Source organism: Pyrus communis, chromosome 16 (assembly GCF_041283825.1).
Source record: "Pyrus communis isolate YQ-2024b chromosome 16, ASM4128382v1, whole genome shotgun sequence".
NCBI lineage: Eukaryota > Viridiplantae > Streptophyta > Magnoliopsida > Rosales > Rosaceae > Pyrus > Pyrus communis.
Window position 1 is genome coordinate 19,220,934 of NC_142580.1, and position 23,415 is coordinate 19,244,348.

The 23,415-nt window shown below is 37.2% G+C and overlaps 2 protein-coding genes and 1 long non-coding RNA gene across 3 annotated transcripts; 2 read left to right on the forward strand and 1 right to left on the reverse strand.

Annotated features, from left to right (window-relative positions):
• The first annotated feature begins 467 nt into the window (after positions 1-467).
• Positions 468-1,686, forward strand: LOC148690107 (uncharacterized). The gene is made up of 6 exons (XM_088688075.1): positions 468-730; positions 800-886; positions 994-1,033; positions 1,125-1,178; positions 1,259-1,315; positions 1,401-1,686. Exons 2-6 carry the CDS (start codon positions 807-809, stop codon positions 1,458-1,460), a joined length of 291 nt encoding a protein of 96 aa, XP_088544201.1. The 5' UTR covers positions 468-730; positions 800-806; the 3' UTR covers positions 1,461-1,686.
• A 2,375-nt stretch (positions 1,687-4,061) lies between these two features.
• Positions 4,062-5,182, reverse strand: LOC148690108 (uncharacterized). The gene is made up of 6 exons (XM_088688244.1): positions 5,023-5,182; positions 4,867-4,953; positions 4,720-4,759; positions 4,575-4,628; positions 4,438-4,494; positions 4,062-4,352 (listed from the first exon to the last, which is right to left on the reverse strand). Exons 2-6 carry the CDS (start codon positions 4,944-4,946, stop codon positions 4,293-4,295), a joined length of 291 nt encoding a protein of 96 aa, XP_088544370.1. The 5' UTR covers positions 4,947-4,953; positions 5,023-5,182; the 3' UTR covers positions 4,062-4,292.
• A 7,807-nt stretch (positions 5,183-12,989) lies between these two features.
• On the forward strand, positions 12,990-16,595 carry LOC137732157 (uncharacterized). The gene is made up of 7 exons (XR_011068310.2): positions 12,990-13,337; positions 13,464-13,525; positions 13,622-13,687; positions 13,950-14,205; positions 14,471-14,758; positions 15,040-16,185; positions 16,273-16,595. It is a non-coding gene; the product is annotated as an uncharacterized LOC137732157 (long non-coding RNA).
• Positions 16,596-23,415: the final 6,820 nt, after the last annotated feature.

Below are 23,415 nucleotides of genomic sequence, written 5' to 3' on the forward strand. Positions count from 1 at the left end.
TCGTGATGATTGGTTGTTGGTTATGAACTTATAATCTTGGATTTTATTTTTTGATTTGGTTAATTCAATGGGATTTTGTGTAATGTACTACTACGATTAGTACTTTGTTTTGGGTGGTGAATTTATAAGATTTGGAATCTTTATGGAAGAATAAGGAAAGAAAATCTGCAAAAAAGGCAAGATTAGTCAAATTCTCCCACCGTTTCATTTTAAAGATGTTTACAGCTTTAGGAACCTACTTTTCATCCTGAGTTTTCATCCCACCGGAGATTGGCGGCTTCAGCTTCATTGTCGCCGAGACTGGTGGCCCATTGGTGTCGGGTACAGTTTATTGATACATAGGAGTTTATAGGTAGGTTGGTTTTTGTATACCTTTGTGTCGAAAGAAATATGTGTATGTATATCCAGGTTTAGCTTCATATGGGTTCCTTTAACTTCTTCCTTTGAAATCTTCATTGTTTGTTTTTTAAAATTTCGGTCAGATTATGAGTTTCACTTTTGATTATCTTAATGTGCTATAAGTGTGCTATGGTAATTTTAAAAATTATTTGTTTTCATTCTTAGGATATTTACAAGAATACCCACAAAAAATGAAGAAGGAACCTATTGATAATATCTCAAACAGACGTGTCTCTATTTTTACATCTAGTTAGGAGATATCTGTCGGAGTAAAAACTACTGATCTAAGCCAACTGATTCTCAAAGAGTGGAAAAAGAAGAAGCATGAGCAGTATGTATCCTAAATTATATACAAATTTGTTACAAGAAATCTAACATTATATATACCTTCAATATATAGGTGGCGCATGAAAAAGGCTGTGGAAGAATTAAAACCTTCAACAACTCCTCAGATCATACGTATTTGGAACAAAGTCCAACAAATTAGGTACAACACCATTTCTTACCTATTTATTTTTACTGGCATTCTCTATATCATTCTACAAATTAATTATCTCAAATTATAAAATAAAATAAAACAATTTATGGGTGCAGAAAAAAGATTAACAGTGGCCAAACAACTTTTCTAAATACGGTAAGTCTTCTCTTATTTTCATACAAAAATATACTATAAATTCAAATTGCATTCAATTTTCAAATATAAATAAAATTGCATTTTTTGTCAGTTTTACAAGCATCACACCCGTCTCAAAGTACAAAGGTTGAAGTACAAGATTAAGGTAATATTTCTTATTATTTAATTTTGTAAATATGGTTACAATTTGTTACCTCAAACTTGACAAATATATTTATCTTTCAGTATTCTACAAGTAACTGGAGTAAAAGTATTGCCATGAGAAAATTGTCAAACTTAAAGGTATTTAGGTTAAGTTGCTTACAATCTTTATAGTTGGGATTGTGTATTATAGTTAGAATTCTTATTTTATCATCATTGCTTGCAGATTAACCATGAAAATCTAAAGCATCAAGTGCAAGCAAATGGGTGGCAAGCATGGCTTTGATTTCACACGTAGGCGCTATGTTCACATATGTACATGTTGTCCATATTTTGCTTTGCTTCATATATTAGGAGTTCATCCCTACCTAGCCTCTAACTTTGATTGAAAACTTATGAATCTGAAACATTTTGATTTAAGGACATTAAGGGTTGTCAATATGTATTTAGAAATCAAATTACATGTCATATTTTCATATTTTTTTTATTTATAAATAGTATATGTTTTCCCATTTTATCTTCGTTGTTGTTTTAAAGAAAAAATAGTAAAAAATGTATGAGAGATTACTCACATATGTGCAAATTGGATGGAATATATGCTCCTAAATTATTCAACAAATGTGGCAATATGACAATATGGCATGCGATAACACCATTATCACTTTAGAATGATGGGATGATTGTACGGTAACACCATTATCTCATCAACCTTTCTTCAACTCAAGCAATTGGAACTACGTAGCCTGGCTCATGCTCTAATGTTGAACATCTCAGTCCCAACCCAAAATGGCACACCCATAATTATGTACTCACTCCTCTAACTGCATCAACTATCCCATTCACACAACCATTGAACAAATGATCTGCCAACCTGCTCGAATGACGCCAAATATTGCCCATAATACCTTTTTGTCCACCATAATAAAAAAAAAATGTTGTTGTGCACCCTTTTAATACAGCCACTAATCATCATGTTACAAAATATATTGATCATTTCATATTTTCTATACAACATTAAATAATTAAGCATATTTTTTATATTTTTTATATGCGAGTTTAAGGAACCTAACTCTAGATCTTCTTCTGTACAATATATAAGGGTAAAATGGTATTGATGGAGATAACAAAATTCTAACTAGACTGAGTAACTTAATTACCAAAGTCATAATAATGATCAAGCATAGCTCATTTCGTGAAATCAAATTCTATCAGCCAAAAAAAAAAAAAAAAAAAAGACACCATAATAATTAGCAAGCAAAAAAAAAAAACAAAAAAAAAAAGGTGGATTGGTTGGTGTACAATCCCTTACCTCCAAACTTGGTATCATACTATCTAAAGCATATACATTGACAACCACAATGGAACAAAACTAACACAATACACATTTAGGGGCGCGTAGCGCCCGTGATGCAAAAATGCCTCTCGCACGCACGTTAGTGCGTGCAGAGAGGCTAGTATATATATATGTCTGTGTGTATATGTATTTATAATATATGTGTGTTCAGGGTGATTATTGATTAATAATTTTTTTTAATATAATATACGCCTCAAGCCTAGGCTGGGCTATCCCTCGGATGTCTCGCCCACACCTCACGCTTTTAATACATTGAATACGATATATGTCATTCTCCTTACAAATTAGCAATCAAAATAGAAACTTATATAGATGAACTATATATATATATATATATATATTTTTTTTTTTTTTGTCAAACAATAGATTTTGTTAGATTAGATGTTAAATGCCATCAACGGGGTTTGAACCTACGCTATCATGCAAGGGCTCAAAACCTTTTCACTATTGTGGTAAAGGGCCACTTGCATATAGATGAACTAGACTAACAGCTAGTTGATATTCAAACTCCTAAAAAATATAGAAGTTCAAAGAATGATTATAACTAACAAATGACTTGGTAACCAGATGTTGTAATAACTAGACAACTAGCCTCTCTGCACGCACTAACGTGCGTGCGAGAGGCATTTTTGCATCACGGGCGCTACGCGCCCCTAAATGTGTATTGTGTTAGTTTTGTTCCATTGTGGTTGTCAATGTATATGCTTTAGATAGTATGATACCAAGTTTGGAGGTAAGGGATTGTACACCAACCAATCCACCTTTTTTTTTTTTTTTTTTTTTTTTTTTTTGCTTGCTAATTATTATGGTGTCTTTTTTTTTTTTTTGTTTTGTTTGCCTCATAGAATTTGATTTCACGAAATGAGCTATGCTTGATCATTATTATGACTTTGGTAATTAAGTTACTCAGTCTAGTTAGAATTTTGTTATCTCCATCAATACCATTTTACCCTTATATATTGTACAGAAGAAGATCTAGAGTTAGGTTCCTTAAACTCGCATATAAAAAATAAAAAAAATATGCTTAATTATTTAATGTTGTATAGAAAATATGAAATGATCAATATATTTTGTAACATGATGATTAGTGGCTGTATTAAAAGGATGCACAACAACATTTTTTTTTTATTATGGTGGACAAAAAGGTATTATGGGCAATATTTGGCGTCATTCGAGCAGGTTGGCAGATCATTTGTTCAATGGTTGTGTGAATGGGATAGTTGATGCGGTTAGAGGAGTGAGTACATAATTATGGGTATGCCATTTTGGGTTGGGACTGAGATGTTCAACATTAGAGCATGAGCCAGGCTACGTAGTTCCAATTGCTTGAGTTGAAGAAAGGTTGATGAGATAATGGTGTTACCGTACAATCATCCCATCATTCTAAAGTGATAATGGTGTTATCGCATGCCATATTGTCATATTGCCACATTTGTTGAATAATTTAGGAGCATATATTCCATCCAATTTGCACATATGTGAGTAATCTCTCATACACTTTTTACTATTTTTTCGTTAAAACAACAACGAAGATAAAATGGGAAAACATATACTATTTATAAATAAAAAAAATATGAAAATATGACATGTAATTTGATTTCTAAATACATATTGACAACCCTTAATGTCCTTAAATCAAAATGTTTCAGATTCATAAGTTTTCAATCAAAGTTAGAGGCTAGGTAGGGATGAACTCCTAATATATGAAGCAAAGCAAAATATGGACAACATGTACATATGTGAACATAGCGCCTACGTGTGAAATCAAAGCCATGCTTGCCACCCATTTGCTTGCACTTGATGCTTTAGATTTTCATGGTTAATCTGCAAGCAATGATGATAAAATAAGAATTCTAACTATAATGCACAATCCCAACTATAAAGATTGTAAGCAACTTAACCTAAATACCTTTAAGTTTGACAATTTTCTCATGGCAATACTTTTACTCCAGTTACTTGTAGAATACTGAAAGATAAATATATTTGTCAAGTTTGAGGTAACAAATTGTAACCATATTTACAAAATTAAATAATAAGAAATATTACCTTAATCTTGTACTTCAACCTTTGTACTTTGAGACGGGTGTGATGCTTGTAAAACTGACAAAAAATGCAATTTTATTTATATTTGAAAATTGAATGCAATTTGAATTTATAGTATATTTTTGTATGAAAATAAGAGAAGACTTACCGTATTTAGAAAAGTTGTTTGGCCACTGTTAATCTTTTTTCTGCACCCATAAATTGTTTTATTTTATTTTATAATTTGAGATAATTAATTTGTAGAATGATATAGAGAATGTCAGTAAAAATAAATAGGTAAGAAATGGTGTTGTACCTAATTTGTTGGACTTTGTTCCAAATACGTATGATCTGAGGAGTTGTTGAAGGTTTTAATTCTTCCACAGCCTTTTTCATGCGCCACCTATATATTGAAGGTATATATAATGTTAGATTTCTTGTAACAAATTTGTATATAATTTAGGATACATACTGCTCATGCTTCTTCTTTTTCCACTCTTTGAGAATCAGTTGGCTTAGATCAGTAGTTTTTACTCCGACAGATATCTCCTAACTAGATGTAAAAATAGAGACACGTCTGTTTGAGATATTATCAATAGGTTCCTTCTTCATTTTTTGTGGGTATTCTTGTAAATATCCTAAGAATGAAAAAAAATAATTTTTAAAATTACCATAGCACACTTATAGCACATTAAGATAATCAAAAGTGAAACTCATAATCTGACCGAAATTTTAAAAAACACACAATGAAGATTTCAAAGGAAGAAGTTAAAGGAACCCATATGAAGCTAAACCTGGATATACATACACATATTTCTTTCGACACAAAGGTATACAAAAACCAACCTACCTATAAACTCCTATGTATCAATACACTGTACCCGACACCAATGGGCCACCAGTCTCGGCGACAATGAAGCTGAAGCAGCCAATCTCCGGTGGGATGAAAACTCAGGATGAAAAGTAGGTTCCTAAAGCTGTAAACATCTTTAAAATGAAACGGTGGGAGAATTTGACTAATCTTGCCTTTTTTGCAGATTTTCTTTCCTTATTCTTCCATAAAGATTCCAAATCTTATAAATTCACCACCCAAAACAAAGTACTAATCGTAGTAGTACATTACACAAAATCCCATTGAATTAACCAAATCAAAAAATAAAATCCAAGATTATAAGTTCATAACCAACAACCAATCATCACAAACAAACCCCGTCAAGCCCAAGCTCAAATACAAACGCCACTAACATAATCACCCACAATTCATTACAGTAAACACAAAACCCGCCAAGAAATTACCTTCAGAAAACTTTTAATCCGAAACCAAGAAATTAACTACCAAGGAATTGTTGTAAAACCACTTACAGAAAACTTTAATCCGATAAATCATCTGATACCAGGGCTCGGCTCAAAATATAAAATACTTCAAAATTAACCAAAAATTATTTATTAGACTATCCGAGTACACAATTCAGACCAAACAGGAAAGAAGAAGAAAACAAAACAGTCGGAACCTAAGGGCGTCAAAGATGGAAACCAGATAGTCATTTAACAGAAACTTCAGGTCCCTCGAGAACTTGAACAGACCCACAAAAACCAAGATAAATACAGAAAATCTGACATAGAGTAGCAGGGAAAATGCTCACCAAATGGTTGTTCAAGGTTAGCGATTTTAGGGGTTTTTTTTTCTAAATACAAAAAATCTGACAGAGTGTGTGCGAGTTCTTCCTCATTGTAATATTTGAGAGAGAGAGAGAGTGATGGAAGGTACCTAATGACAGAGAAGTAAATAGTTGGGGAAATACTTGAGGATTTGTGTAAATCCTCACGTTTATTTTTCGGATTGCAGGTTTCAGATGAAGAAATCATACGGAAGAGGGGTCTGTACGCAACACGAAAGTAATTAACATGTATTAGTTTAAAAAACAAAATTCAATTCAAACATTATCCCAAAGCATTAGTAAAACAGAAACACCAACTGGTAATTCAGCAACTCCTTAAATGTCTCTGGCGTTCCATAAAAGCAAAAATTAAGCCAGAAACTGAATAACCAATACACAAAACAGAGAGCTTTCTACAAATTGGTCCAAAACCCATTTAAAAAATCTGGTAAATATAAATAATTTCGAATAGTTCAAATGACAATCGAGTTAAAAACTCCAAATTAGTATATATGAAAATAAGGTCGTGATGAACAATTCAATTAAGCATAGAGTACCTAGATTGAAGCAGAAAGTGAAAATCTCAAGCGAAAACCCATTTCAAAAATCTGGCCAAGATAAGGATAATATTGTTCGAGAAAATTATCCAATTTATCTAATGTTTTCAAAGCTACCTGCCAATGACAAACACAAAAATAATACAAAGTTTAATAGGAATCAGAACATATGTATACATATACATGAGCATATCAGTTCTTCCAACCTTCCAGTAGACACAATAATATTAAATTTACTTCCTGCAACTACTCAAAAACCACAAACAATCAAATTTATTTGCTACTCAGTAACCCAATTTCCCAGCAACCAAACAGTAATGATAAAATATCCAAAATTTGCTTTTTTGACAAAGAGAATAATAAAAAATAACTCACATTTTTTCCTTTTACATTCATTCCTTTTTTCTTCACCGATCTCCTTCTCTGCTTCTTAGTCTTCAATTTTCCGACTCCACAAAACCCGAAATTGACTACAATAAACTTAAAACCCATAAAAAAACGTGAACAAACGCAAAAAACCAAGGAAAGCACAGAAAATATGAGAGTGAGTATTAGAGAAAATGCTTACCGGATCGTCCTTGAAAGTTAGGATTTTTGGGTTTTTAGTCTAAAAGAATGAGTGTGCATTCTACCTCAGTGCAATATTTGAGAAAGAGAGTGATGGAAGGTACCTAAGGCCACATAATGAATAGATAGAAAAAAACCATAGAATGTATAGATAGAATAAATAGTGTGCAGACGATGGGACTAAACAAAAAAAAAAAGAAGGATATCGAATAAAGAGGGATTGTACTGACCGATTTGTGCAAATCCTAACATTTATTTTCAGGTTTGTCAGTTTCAGATGAAGAAATCATACAGAAAAGGCGTGGAGGGAGGGCGTTTTGTATGGAAGACAAAAATGAGTTTGAGAAAATCATCCAATTTTCCCTTTTGTATGCTCTATGGGGATCGAGAACGTGCAATAAATGGCGGTTCCATGTCGGGTCTGTCAACCGCTGCAGTTGCTGCTTTGATCGTGCAAAAGATGGTTTCCGTCTTTCTATCTGTAAGTGTTTCTTCACACAGGATGTGATCCAAATTGGTTTTAAATTCCATTTTCTTTTTTTATTTATTTATTTAGATTTCCAATATTGCTTTTTTTTTTAGTTATGGTATTTTACCAGTTTGTCCTTATTTTTTGAATTTTTTGGACTTTGATTGCGAAGGAAAGAAATGGCCATTTTTGACATTTCCGAAAGCTTCACTAAACTGGGGCTCTCCCTTTATATATATAGATAGAAGATAGAAGAATATACAAGTATAAGTGAAAGAACTTCTCATAAGCTAAACTTAAGCCGATATGGGGCAGGCCCACTGTATTAGTCCAGTAGAAAAATATGATTCCAGACTCCATATCATAAATACTGCCAACCTGAACATGTATGCATTCATATTTAAAATCATCTGAAAGATTGAAACCCCCATGTCTTACCGGTCGAACATTGTACTGTTATCGCTTATGAGGTAGCAAGTTGTGGACCTTAGTTTAAACAAACAACAAAAATAAATTCTTATTTAAATTCCACATTCTGTATATATCATGACATCGCATGGAACGAGGAGAACCCAACATAGCCAAGAACAAATTGCCGGCAAGCAAATATATACGGATTTTGGTGGCATGTATACACATTTAGGAACTTAATTATCTATAGCGCCGGCAATTCATCCTTGGCTCCATTGCACTCTCTTCTTTTCCAGGCAATGCTTGCTATTATTTTCATTTGTTTCTGCTTGCATTACAATGGTGGGATATGCATAAGCTATTTATACAGAAAGTCGAAGAAGAGATTGAGGAGAAAAATGAACATATTCTGTGCACTACATGTTGGACCCACTTTCAGACATGAACAGGAAGGCCTCCTTGACCAATAATAAGCATAAATCTCATCTTGCTCACCACTGTGATATATATCATCCACATCATCGGATTTGGGGAATATGGTTGACATGCTGCATGGGAGATAGTATTTGAAGAATACAGAACCTGATTAGTGGTATACGGAGAGAGGTGCGGTATGGGTCGCCCTAAAAATAATTAGACACAATCTTTCTGAGAAGAAAAGAGAATCTGGATAGTCCCCAATAAACATGTACAAGGACCGCGGGTATAGCGGGGTGGTGATACCAATACCCCATAAATAAACAATTAGGCTTACAACGTTCAAGAGACATTCATAGAAGTGAGATATTTCGAACTCTTGTCATCCATTTATATTATAAAAAGTAAAAAGATAAGACCAAATGATTGGGTTCCTAATAAACTCAAAAAAAAAAAAAAAAATCCTTCAAATGTGCAGGCAGTTGCACAAAATACGTAACCATTAATTATATGTACCCACATGAGAGCCCCAAAATGCTCGGTTTTCTTGCAGTGTGACACCGGAGGAGATCAAAGAGAAACTGTAAGTGAATGCTTAAAAATAAACAACTTGTAACTCTAAGGAATCCACCAAAGAGAAAAGAGTTTAGGAATAGGAAGAAAAACACTCTTTGCTAAACCAAGTTTAAACACAATTCCCAATTTTTGAATGATTTATTTCCATTCATGAGAATAGGGGTTTAAATAGTGTAGGCATGGAACAACCTTCCATGAATAGGTTATCCTTATTTATGATCATAACCAGGACTTAAAACTATGCATGAACTTATTTTATACTAATCATGAACTTAAATGAAACATTGAATAGACTTTTAATTAATTATGATGAATGCACCATCTAATAATTAGATGTGTCTAGATTTGGTGTCATATGCTTCCGCTGCGCGATAACTCATCCTCGAGTATTGTTTGGTCTTCCTCGATCTTTCGGATGTCCAACTAACATTTTCCACTTCATCCAATTTAACACCAATAAATTTGAAGACCATGAAAAATCCCAAGACATAAAAAAAATTGAGAGAACTTTTGATTTTCCACATTCTTGCAAACCATGCACGCACCATTTTTTTTACTTTAAAAACAATCACCTTGGAATAATGCTTCTGAATCACTTCGTACTCATAATTTGGGATTGAGTAGAAATAATTCAAATCATATTGAAAACTTCTATTCAATGGTTCCTTCTCATATCTCGAACAATGAAATCTTGCCAAAAAGTATCATGAATTCTACGGATGTCAACAACTTTTACCTCATTATATAGCTACAACTTTTACCTCATTATATAGCTACTCCTGGGACTCTTCAACCATTGTAATTACATTTTAATCACCATTGTAATAATTAGAAATTGACAAATGTTGGAAACCTTCTTGATCAACCACATCAATTGTACCCTCGTCTCACCATCATCATAGACAAAATCATAACAACATACATCACAACAAATTTCACAAGAACCACTTGAACAAAGATCAAACTTTAGAGGAAGATTAAGATTTAGAAATTTGTTCCCTACAAAAGGATTCTCCTCCCCATCATCGGATCCATCATTCTCTATTTCATGACAGGATCATCATGTTCCAGAGTTTAGTAGTGCCTGAGACACCGTTGGAGATGCTACACTTGTCTCCTTAGGTTGTCCATTTCAATGTCACGCAGATCTCTCTCACGATAGGGTGAGTCCTGACCAACTTGTCCGCTTCCACCCACGCCTCCCAACCATGATAGAATAGTACTTTAATAGCAAATTGACACTGGATAATGGAGATCAAAGAGAAACCACAAGTGAAGACTCAAAGATAAACAACTCACCACTATAAGGAATCCACCAAAGAGATAAGAGTTAAAGGATAGGAAGAAAAACACTCTTCACTAAACCAAGTTTAAAAGTATTTCTTAATTTCTGAATAAATTTTATGTCCATACATGAGTAGGGGTTTTAAATAGCCTAGGCATGGAACAACCTTCAACCTTCCATGAATAGGTTACAACCTTCACCTTCCATGAATAGGTTACTACTCATGAACTTAATGTAATACTAATCATGAACTTAAATGAAAACATGAACCATCTTTGAATTAAATATGATGAATGCACCATGTAATAATTAGACAAGTCCAAATTCAGTGTCAGACGTTTTTGCTTCACAATAACTATTCCCCAAGTTCTCTTCATCTTTGCAAAGAATGATTCCCTCGAGGAAAGCATGGGAAGCTGAAACCACGAGCTAATGGTCCTTTCAAGGTGCTCACACAGGTAGGAGACAATGCTTACAAGATTGAACTTCCAGATGATTATGGAGTATCAGCAACCTTCAATGTTGCAGACCTTTCTCCTTATCATGGCTGCGAAGGTGAAGAGAACTTGGGGACGAGTTATTGTGCAACGGAAGCGTCTGACACCGAATTTGGACTTGTCTAATTATTACATGGTGCATTCATCATATTTAATTCAAAAATGTTTCATGTTTTCATTTAAGGTCATGATTAGTATTACATTAAGTTCATGCTTAGTAACATATTCATAGAAGGGTGAAGCTTGTAACATATTCATGGAAGGTTGAAGGTTGTTCTATGCCTAGACTATTTAAAACCCTAATGTATGAAAACAAAAAATCATTCAGAAATTAAGAATTACTTTCAAACTTCGTTTAGTGAAAAGTGTTTTTCTTCTTATCCTTAACTCTTATCTCTTTGGTGAATTCCTTAGAGTGCCAAGTTGTTTATTTTTGAGTCTTCATTTGTGGTTTCTCTTTGATCTCTATTATCCGGTGTCATAGTACTAAAAAGTGAATTAGTCATAAAGTTAAGAAATGGTTTTGTTAATACAATTTTGTAGAGAAAAAGTTGACGTTTAGCTCAATTATTATTCTTAGTATGCAGTAGGACCTACACTGCAACATGATCATGTTGGGTGCCATATTGCCATGATATCCAAATTGCACTTTAAAATTTGAATGCAATTGTAACAATAAAGACGATAAATTATGTGATAAAGACGACAAATTATGTGCCACATACATACATACATACATACATATATATATATATCGATCTTTATCTCACCTGGTCAGCGCACGTTGTATCGAAATCAGATTTGGAAATGGTTGACATTCTGGTATATATAATAATTGTAGAATATAGCATCTGTTCGACCGATGATGAGAGAGTCACACTATCTATGCTATTCTTTCATAGATCTTCAAACCACACTTGTAACTAAAATCTTAGAGGAAATTATAACAACGGTCCTTAAATTTTAACTCAATTAAAGTAATGATTTTTCAACTAAAAATTCATGATTATTAGTCCATTACTCATCAAAATGTATAGCTATAATTATTTTCGTTAACTCTGTTAGAATCTCCATCAAAATGAGTCACGTGCCACACACATGAGGTTGAATCAAGGGCAAATATGAAAAACTAAATAAAAAAATTTGTAGCAATATTGATCCCTCAACTTTAACACAATTGTAGCAATAATCCTTCCACACATGAGTCATTTTGACGGAGTTGACAAAAATGACCTTGAACGTTTTAATGAGTTAAAGGACCAATGGTTATGAACTTTTAGTTGAGGGATCATTGCTACAATTTTCTCAAAATCTTTAGTAGTTTTGTTAAAAAGCATAGAACAAAAAGACCTGATAATGGTGCCCATGCAACAGAAACCGAAAAAACACTACTGGAATTATGGCTATATAGGACACCAATGTTTGCACACTACTTGCAATTGGTGACTATGGATAGAAGGATAACACTCTAACAATTTTTGGTGTCTTTTTAGTTAGATGCCACTGATATTGGTGGCCTTCAAATATGAGACACCAACCATTAGTGTATGTTAGGGACTACGATTCTCTCCCCTCCTCTTTCCATCCTCTTCCATCACCTCCTCTCACATTCTCTATTTTGTCTTTCTCTTTCTATAAAAAAAAATTAATATAAAATGTTGACATGGTTTAACCGTGACCGTGCAAATAGGAGAGAAGGAGAGAGGAGGAAAAAATAGAGGGGAGGAAATCTTACTCCGCATGTTAGATGCTTTAATTCGGATCAGGATTCTCTCCTGATCTAAGGATGAGGATCCTCATGACTAAGGAGTGTGGATCGTTAGATGAAAATCCAACGGTTATAATTATTATAACATTAAAGGGATCCCCTGTTTATAACCGTTGGATTTTCATCTAACGACCGACACTCTTTGATCATGAGGATCCTCATCCTTAGATCAGGAGAGGATCCTGATCCCTTTAATTCTTAATAAGTAATTTCCTGTGTATTTGTGATTAACTTGGGCATCAACAGAGCAGATAAAAAAGCTGTGAATACTGTCTTCCCTTCCCAAACGTCAACTCTTCCCCTTCTTTCTCCCTGCTCCCTTCCACCTTCATTCTCTCTCTCCTCCCTTCGTTATCCTCTCTCCCCCTCTTCTCTTTCATGTAGCAGCGCCACCGTCCTCTAGTCACCAACAATCGTCTAATTATACCTCTATAATCCTCTTCCCTTCCTCTTTTCAACCCCCAAGTTAGTTTCTACAAATTCGAAGCCGAAGTTCCTCAATTTCAGATCTAAGAAACGGTGACTGCGGGTTTTCCGACCAATTCCGGAGAAGTCTGCCGAAATTGGACCTCAACCCAAGAGGTAAAAATGATCCTCTCTTTGTGAGTTGTTCTCTAGTGTGTGTGCTTTCTCAAAATAAAAACTTTCAGTGTTTGGATAGATTCTAGATTTCAAATTTTAATACGATTTTCCATATGCGTGTCGAAGATTGGGGATGAGGAAGGTGAATCAAGGTTTATGGTGAACAGGGTGATTTTCTCATTGCACTGGTAATTTTTTTTCCATTCTTTGTTGGGGATTGTGATCCTGGGCGTATGGTGGTTGTGTTATATGAGTCTGATGTTGGGCTTTGTTGATGCTTTTAGAGGAATTTGTGGAGCATGATGTCGTGCATAAAGCACTTATGGCCCTTTTGAGGCAATATGTTAAAGGTATATTTGTGATCTTCAAATTAAGTGATATTGCACGATTACAGATTACATGTTTATTACAAATTAACTGATGTTTCATTACATCAGATTGTAAGTTAGCATTTTTATTTATAAGTAAATATGTATATATGTACAAATGCATACACATTTTATGTATTTTTCTTACTAGCCTTAAGTTCAACACTTGATACATCTAGGATCATCGAAATCTCTCTCTTTCATAATGTACCTCATCTTCTTGAATGTACATCTTCTTTGACAGCATTATTCAAGCACATTGGGAGTGTTGAGGAACCAAGCACATATGAGATCATTCGGGATCGGGAGAAGGTTTAAAGCTTCATTAGAGATAAGATGAGAATATTACTTTTTTGAATGCCCAATATGATTGTGAACATGTATCTCTTTAAGATAACTAGATGTTAAATGATCAAAATTGTAGGTATTTCCTATTAAAGCTGAAATTTTGATGCCTCAGGAGAAAATGGAAAGGCATATTACTGGTTCGATAAAAAAAGGTATGTACATGATTGCTGTGTCAATTATCTCCATGGCATGTCTAGATTTAGAGTCTTGGAACTGTGTACTTAAGCTCCTATGATAGTATTATTTGAGTGTGGCATGATGTTGGTTTTCTGTATTGCTTTGTCGCCTCTATTTAGTAAATCTATATGTTGTTCTCTTCCCCTCATGTTACCTTTAGTTAAAAGAAATCTCTTCAATTTTATTTTACTTTTCTGTTGCAAGGTTGTATATAAATAATATGACTGAGTTCAATTGCAGAGTTTGGAAGATGTGACTGGTGCAGACTTTAGAATGTTTGTGGACTTCTTAAAATGTCTGAGCATATTTGGGGAGAGAGCGCCTGCTGAATGCATGAAAGAACGTACTGGACTTGTTGAAAAACCAAGCGGATTTAGATGCCCAATTCAATGTGGCACTTGTTTTATTGTGTTGATTTAAGGATAAAGAATAACAGCTTCTGACCAAGCCCAACATGCAATATCGGAATTGACTGCTGGAATGTTGGATGATGACAAGGGTGATTTTCTCGGCACTGCAATCCGTGAGGTCTCTTTTCCTTTTCACAAATATAATATGACCTAGAATGTAAGAGTCGATGCATGTCTATCTCTTTCTTTTTTCTAAGGGCACGTAATCACCTAGAAATTGACTTAGCTTACTTATAAAAGACAATATGAAGACAATTTCTGTTTTGAAATTAGTTGTAACAGGAAAAATCATGTTCATGTCCAATTCAATACTTTTGCTTTAAGTGCATACTTATAAAACAAATTCTTTCTATGTTCCATCTCATGTTTTTCCATTTTCTCCCCACATATCACTAATAGCTTGGAGCAAAAAGATGTTACAAGGATTTGGAAAACGAGAACTTGGGATCAGTTAAAGTGGTGCTATGCATTTATAGGAAGCTGTTATCTTTGTGTAAGGAGCAAATGTAAGTTTGAAGTAGCTTAATCTTGTAACAGAATTGTGATTTTGGTAAGGGAAGCTTTTGTCATTTATCCCTTCATTGATTCTAAATTTTCAGTCTATTTGTTACCACTCATCTTCACCGACATTTGTGCAAAATTGTTTAAAAGATCAATTATGTAAATTTGTAGTTGTATTCTTATATCAATGATATTACAATTTGTTTTGTCACCACCAAAAAAAAAAAAAAAAAAAAAAAATTATGAAATTGCAATCTGGGTGCCCGTACCATACAAGGCATCCTTTTTTTATTTTATTTTATTTTTTTTAAACACAATTTGCAATTTTGACACCAATGATTTAGGGTGGTACTATTTTCAGATGCCACCAATGTATTAAGGATAGCTATCACTAGTAGAAAAAAAAGCTTGCGCGACGAAATTACAAATTTTGTCGCACAAGAGCACCTTGCACGACAAACACAAAATGTCATCACGCAAAACAGAGAGGAAAGAAACAAAAATTGCAAAACGAAAAACTTCGTCGCGCAAGGCAACTTTACGCGATGAATAGGCCTTGTTGTCGTGCAAAGTCAACAAGAAAAACATACGGGAAATTACTTTGGCGTGAGTTGGCGCGAGAACCTTGCGTGACGAAAATGAACTTTGCGCGACAAAGATTTCGTCGCACAAGTTCTTGCCAGCTTTAACTCTGACCATTCTCTGCAGGTGAATCAGGAATCAATATTGCATTTAGTACAGATGTTTGAGTGACGAAGAATTCGTCGCACAAAGGCCTCATCTTTCCTATAAATATGTTCTTCTATTGTCCTTATTCTTCACAATTCTATTCTCTTTATTCATCACAATTTTGTTCATGGTGAGATAGAGGATAAAAACAAGGATCAGAGTGTGACCGACGCCAACCCAAATGATTTGAGGCAGCATTTTCAATTTGCACATGCGATTGCTGTAGCCATGGGGAACAATTGTCCTACTGCTGAGTGGCGTTCTTGGAAAGATGTGCCCGATGATGTGAAGAAGGCGGTGATGGAAGAATTATTAGTAAGTATATTGTTGATGGATCAATAAGTAATTTTGTGAATTTTTTTTATTATATGTTGGAATTAATTATTTGCATATGTGTAACAGTGGAAGTATACTCTTGATGATGATATGAACGAACAGTTGATGAAGTTGATGGAGGATGCGTTGGAGGGAGGATACAATAGGTGGCGTTATGAAGTCCAACGGAATGGAGGACCATCGAAATAGCAGTTTTAAATTTATGTTTTATATATGACAATATTTAAATTTAAGGTTTTTTTTTTAAATTTTATAAGTTATGTATTTGGACTTAATTAGGGTTTAATTCATGGATGGGTTTTTAAATAATTGAATGCATTAAATCAATTTATTTATGGTTTTATTTATTTGTAGAATAAATATTATAACTAAATATTTGTTTGCAATTATTTTATTGAAAGTTTTTTTTTTTTTTTTTGTCTTCCGATATTTGTGCAATGAAAAGTAGTAAGCATCGCATAATGGCTCTATGACAGCCCGTTCCGAAAATTTTAAAACGTACGCGTGAAAAGACAATTTTGCCCCTAGTGTGAAATTTTGTTGCGTGGTTGTTTTTGAGCTTGGTGTGGCTGATTGTGGACCACACACACACTCTCCCATATTTTCCCTCACCCTTTCCCCTATCCCTGCACCTGTCCCGTGCCATTTCCCTTCCCATTTTCATATCCCTTGTACGGACACACCCCAAAACCCTTGTAATCTTCACATATCGAAGAAACAAAGTACATATCTATCCTCGTGAGGTCCATTGGAGTTCAACCATACCCATTTCAGGTAAGGATACCTTCGTTTTCACGTCGAACTCGGGATACCCCGATTTTGTTACTGTTCATGCACACGTAAATTCTTATGTTTTTGGGAATTTCAAGCTTGTAGGAAGCTTGGTGAGGTCCTTAGGAGGCTCGGGGTGGTTCGTTTGAAGGTTTTGGACATCGGGATCGTGAGTTTCGAGGTTGGCCGGAGTTGGGGGTATTTTCCCAGCGAGATTCTGTGGATTTTAGCACTTGAAAGTGGTATGATTTTGTTCCTCTCATTGTAAGCTTCAATTTGGTACCAATTTTGTGAAATTTGGTTGAAAAACGAAGAAGATATTACGATTTGAAATTTCCCCGATTTTCCGGAACCGGCGACGGCGGCGGAGCCTTGCCGGAGAAGACGACGGAATATTCCGTTAATTTGGACGGAATATTCCTAATGCCGTTGACGGAATCCGTTAAAGTTAACAGAATATTCCTGACGGCGTTAACTGACGCCGTCAGCGTGCCAGGCACGTGCCTGCGCGTGGTCGGCGCGTGGGGGCGCGTGCGGCGGTGAAATTTTTTTCTAAAAATATGGGGATATTCCTGAGGTTGAGTAGATCACGTTGGTGTATTCATACACCCCATTTGAGCATTGTATGAGAAGTTTTTTCATAAGGTTGGTTATGTGTTTTAAAATTAACGTTTTTATAGTTGTTTCACATATAGGTGATACCTACCCCGAGGACGAGCGTGGTCACTCGAGGCAAGGGGGTTACGACCCTTCCACATACCAGTGAGTGGGCTTTTGGTTTTCCGTATATACCTATATACTTATACTTTTCCCAGAAATTGATTTAGAACGTTTATTCGTTTATATGCTATGCCTATAGTTTGCCGTTGTTTATGCATTGTTAATTGTGTGTGTGTATATATATATATATATGTATGTTTGGTGCTGCGAATGCACAGGTAAGTGCCAGGTGAGTATGATTACGTTTATGTTCAGTAGTGTTTTGAGATGCATATAGAGAGCTCATAACCTGCACCCCCGGTGTTAGTGCTCCCACCCAGAGTTGGGCACAGGCCTTCACGTGATGTTCACCTCCCGCACCACACGCTCATCTTGGATCCAAGTTAGGTGCACAGTCCTGTCGTACAGACCACTTTAGGTGGTTCCGACTTATAGGTGACCCGCGATTATTCGCCCAGCCTTCACGTGATCGTAGCACTTGAGCGTATATATATATTACACCCAGGCTTGTCGTACAGACCACTTTAGGTGGTTCCGACTCGTGTGCAGGTTTAGTTAGTGAGATGGAGATTTGAGCTCTAGATTCAGCTGTACAGGTCACGTTAGGTGACTCCGGCTGACAGATTATATGACATTGATGTGATATTACCTGAGCACTTGCATTTTACTTTGAGGTTTTGGCATAGCATATTCCTGAGCATGACTTTTATATATATATATATATATATATATATATTCTATTTTCTGGGAAGTATACAGGTTTTACGGCGAGGAGTTAGAACTTATTTATTAAATGGTTTTCGAAAAACTTTGTTTTTGCCCCCTCACGCTTTTGTTTTGCACCCCTCCAGGTTCTAGTTGGCTAGCACGTTTGGTGGTTTCCCTGAGGATTTCCCCAGCATATCTGACAGACCACCACCAGTGTAGGACCACCTTCGGGTGTGCTCTTGTTGTGTCGTTTTCTCCCGGACTGCATTAGGCTTTCATGCTCTGAACTTAGTGTTCACACTTACGCTTGCACTTGTTCGTTATTGCTTTGTGTAAAGCTAGTTTTATTTATTCGTATTATTATTTTATTAGCTTCCGCACTGTGCACATGGTTACGTCACTTCCACGTGACGGCCAGCATGCCCTGATCTCGATCGGGGTGTGTCAGTTTGGTATCAGAGCCAGGTTTGGCAGTCCTGTGTTTTTGTGATTATTCTAATGGTTTTGGTGTCTTCTGTCAGAATTATGCCGCCTCGTCGGGAACCACGTCGCTCTGCTGAGCCTAGTTTCCCCGATATTGCTCAGCTAGGGGAAGCTATTGCTACAGCTATTTAGTCGGTGATCCGCCCTCCCCAGATGACTCTTTTGGAGACTATGTATAATTTGAAGTTGGATAAGTTTGAAGGCAACGAGGGTCATGAGGGTGCGGAGCGATGGTTAGAGCATATTGAGAAGACTTTTCGTGTTTTGCACAGTCAGGGGAATCTCCCTGTCGAGAAGTGGGTTGAGACGACATCGTGGTTTTTGGGTAAGGAGTCTGCGTCCTGGTGGGAGCAGGAACTTCATCGTTTGACTCCAGCTGAGAGGACTGATTAGGATGTTTTCCAAGAGTTGTTCAGGAGAAGATTTGTGCCTCCTGAGTATATTGATCGAAAGAAGTAGGAATTTACTGAGTTGAGACAGGGGAAGTGGACAGCGAATGAGTACTACCGGAAGTTTACTGATTTGTCTCGCTATCATCTAGATGTTGCTAGTAATCCAGCGGAGATGCTTCGTCATTTCCGTTTAGGCACTAAGAAGAAGTGGCGTTCGATGGCGACCACTACCCACTGTGATACCTACCAGGAGTTTTATGAGATTCTGCTGAGGATTGAGGATTCAGAAAATATGCCAAGCGAGAGTGAGGAGGAAGAGAAGGATGGTAATCAGAAGAATGATGATAAAGGTAAAGGTCAGACGTCAGGCGTCGCTCGGACCTCGTAGGACACAGAACTTCAAGAGGGGTGGCACTAGTTCTAGCTCTTCTAGCGGTGGTTTTAGCGCCACTGGTCAGGGACGTGGAGGTAGGTTTGCTGGTGGTGCTAGAGGCCAGAGACAGGGTGATGCTGGTAGAGGTAGGGCCCCAGTTTGCCGCAGGTGTAATAATCGGCACTTTGGTGAGTGTAGGCGAGGTAGCAGTGGTTGCTTTACTTGTGGGCAGATGGGACATCGGGCTACAAATTGCCCCCAGAGTCAGCAGCAGAAGCCGCAACAGACTTTCTTGCCACCACCTGTACCGATTCAGCAGATTCAGGGTCCGAGTAGTTATGGGCAGACAGGTCGGGCTGGTGCCTACTACTATCAGGGCGATGCTGTTCCTTATGCCCCGGGACAGTATCAGTATCCCCAGGACCCATATTCCCAGGGCGATTATCCTCCGTATTCTGGCGGCTATACGCCGTATCCTCCAGCTCCAGCAGGCGGTTCTCAGTGGTTTCAGGGAGGACAGATTCAGCAGGGGGAGATTGCTAGGAGTAGTGCGGGGTCTTCGAGGCAGTCTGGTCAGCCCAGTCAGGGGCGTGGCATTCAGAGTCGTGGCGGTCAGACGAGCAGAGGTCGAGGTGGACGACAGCAGACCTAGGGGCGTATTCATAATATTTCTCTGCAGGATGCTCAGAACAATCCAGATTTGATCATGGGTACGTTAAATGTCCTTGGTTATTTTGCTAGAGTATTAATTGATTGTGGTGCTACACATTCTGTGATTTCTCATACATTTGCTCAAGGGACGCAACCTCGCCCCACACCTCTAGGGTATGATTTAGAGTTCGCTATGCCTAGAGGGGAGAGATGTATTGTAGATTGTGTGTACCCAGGATGTCCAGTGATAGTAGAGGATGTTGTTATGCCAGCTGATCTTATCCCGTTAGACATTGTTGACTTTGATGTGATTCTGGGCACGGATTGGTTGCATTTCAATCGTGCTAATATTGATTGTTACGGGAAAATAGGTACGTTCCATCGTCCTGGACTACCTGTGGTTACTTTTGTGGGCGAGCAGAGTGGGGTGAGACATGGCGTTATTTCGGCTTTGCGAGCGAAAAGGTTGTTGTCTAAAGGTTGCCAGGGGTACTTAGCTCATGTGGTGTTGGATGAGGCTGCTCCTAGTAGAGTAGAGGATGTAAGGGTAGTCAGACACTTTCCCGATGTTTTCCCTGAAGAATTACCTGGTTTACCACCAGACCGAGACATGGAGTTCACTATTGAGTTGCTTCCAGGTACTAATCCTATTTCCTTGACTCCTTATCGTATGGCTCCCGCTGAGTTAAGGGAATTGAAAGTTCAGTTGCAGGAATTAGTGGATAAGGGTTTCATTCAGCCTAGTACTTCACCTTGGGGAGCTCTAGTATTGTTTATGAGGAAGAAAGACGGAACCTTGAGGCTATGTATTGATTACAAGCAATTGAATCGGGTGACGATTAAAAACCGTTATCCGTTGTCGCGTATTGATGATTTATTTGATCAGCTACCAGGTGCTTGTGTATTCTCCAAGATTGATTTAAGGTCTGGATATTATCAGCTGAAGATTAATAGGGATGACGTTCCTAAGACGGCGTTCATGACTCGTTATGGTCATTACGAGTTTCTGGTTATGCCATTTGGGTTGACGAATGCACCAGCTGCTTTTATGGATTTAATGAACCGGGTGTTCCAGCCATATTTGGATAGGTTTGTTATTGTTTTTATCGAAGACATTCTGGTCTATTCTAAATCGAAAGCGGAGCATGTTCGACATCTTACTTTGGTGTTGAAAAGGTTGAGGGAACACCAATTGTATGCTAAGTTTAGCAAGTGCCAGTTTTGGTTAGACCAAGTCGCGTTTTTGGGGCACATCATTTCAGCTCAGGGTATTTTGGTGGATCCACAGAAGGTCGCAGCTATGGAGAAATGGGAGCAACCGCGAACCGTCACCGAGGTGAGGAGTTTCCTTGGCTTAGCAGGGTATTATCAGCGGTTTGTTAAGGATTTTTCTGTGATTGCTTTACCATTGACGAGGCTAACGAGGAAATACGTTAAATTTGAGTGGAATGATAAGTGTGAGCAGAGTTTCCAGCAGTTGAAGTATTGTCTCACTCATGCACCTGTTTTAGCACTCCCGGACGATAGTGGTGATTTTGAGGTTTATAGTGATGCTTCTTTGAATGGTCTGGGATGTGTGTTGATGCAGCACGGTAGGGTGATTGCTTATGCTTCACGACAGTTGAAACCTCATGAGTTGAATTACCCTACACATGATTTGGAGTTAGCAGCTATCATTTTTGTGTTGAAGTTATGGAGACATTACCTTTATGGAGAGAAATGTAAGATCTTTACAGATCATAAGAGTCTTCAGTATCTCTTTACGTAAAAAGATCTTAATTTTCGTCAACGGAGGTGGTTGGAGTTGCTCAATGATTATGACTGCACGATTGATTATCACCTTGGTCGTGCAAATGTAGTGGCTGAAGCACTTAGCAGGAAGTCTCAGGGTCGTATCAATGCGTTGTACGCTAGTCGTATTCCTCTTTTGGCAGACTTACATTCTATGGGAGTGAGGTTAGAAACAGAAGATCGAGATGTGGCTTTACTTGCTAATTTTCAAGTTAGGCCAATTTTAGTTGATCGGGTGCTTGAAGCTCAGGTAGCTGATAGAGAAACTCAAGAATTGATCCAAGCTCGAGATCAAGGAAGGAGGAGAGACCTCAGAGTTCGTGATTCGGATGGCATCTTGATGCAGGAGGTTAGGATGTTTGTGCCTAATAATTTGGATTTAAAGAAAGAAATTCTCGATGAAGCACATATCTTGGCTTATGCTATGCATCCTGGAGCTACTAAAATGTATCATACCATTCGACCGTTTTATTATTGGCCGGGTATAAAGAGGGAAATAGCTGAGTATGTGAGTAGGTGTGCTGTTTGTCAGCAAGTTAAGGCGGAAAGGAAGAAGCCGTTTGGGTTGTTGCAGCCGCTTCCCGTTCCAGAGTGGAAATGGGAAAATATTACTATGGATTTTGTGTACAAGCTTCCGCGTACACATAATGGTTTTGACGGCATTTGGGTGATTGTTGATCGACTTACTAAATCGGTACATTTTATTCCAGTGAGGGAGAAGTATTCTTTGGGCCGATTAGCAGAGTTGTTTATCTCAAAGATTGTGAAGTACCATGGTGTCCCTGTGAGTATTGTCTCGGATCGTGATCCACGATTTACATCTAAGTTTTGGGTGGCGTTTCAGGAAGCTTTGGGTACGAGACTGCTTTATAGTACGGCGTATCATCCTCAGACGGACGGACAGTCAGAGAGAACTATTCAGACTTTGGAAGATATGTTGCGAGCTTCGGTGCTACAGTTTGGTGATGCTTGGCACCAACGGTTGGATTTAATGGAATTTGCCTACAACAACAGCTTTCATTCGAGTATCGGCATGGCACCATTTGAGGCATTGTATGGTAGATCCTGTCGCACGCCATTGTGTTGGTCAGAGGTTGGAGAAAGAGTTTTAATGGGTCCGGAGATCGTTGAGGAGACTACTCAAAATGTTCAGGTAATTAAGTCTAATCTGAAGGCAGCCCAGGACAGGCAGAAGAGTTTAGCAGATCGGCATGCTACTGACCGAGTGTACGTGGTTGGTGATTGGGTATTTCTGAAGCTTTCACCATGGAGAGGCGTTGTACGGTTTGGAAAAAAAGGTAAGTTGAGTCCCAGGTACAT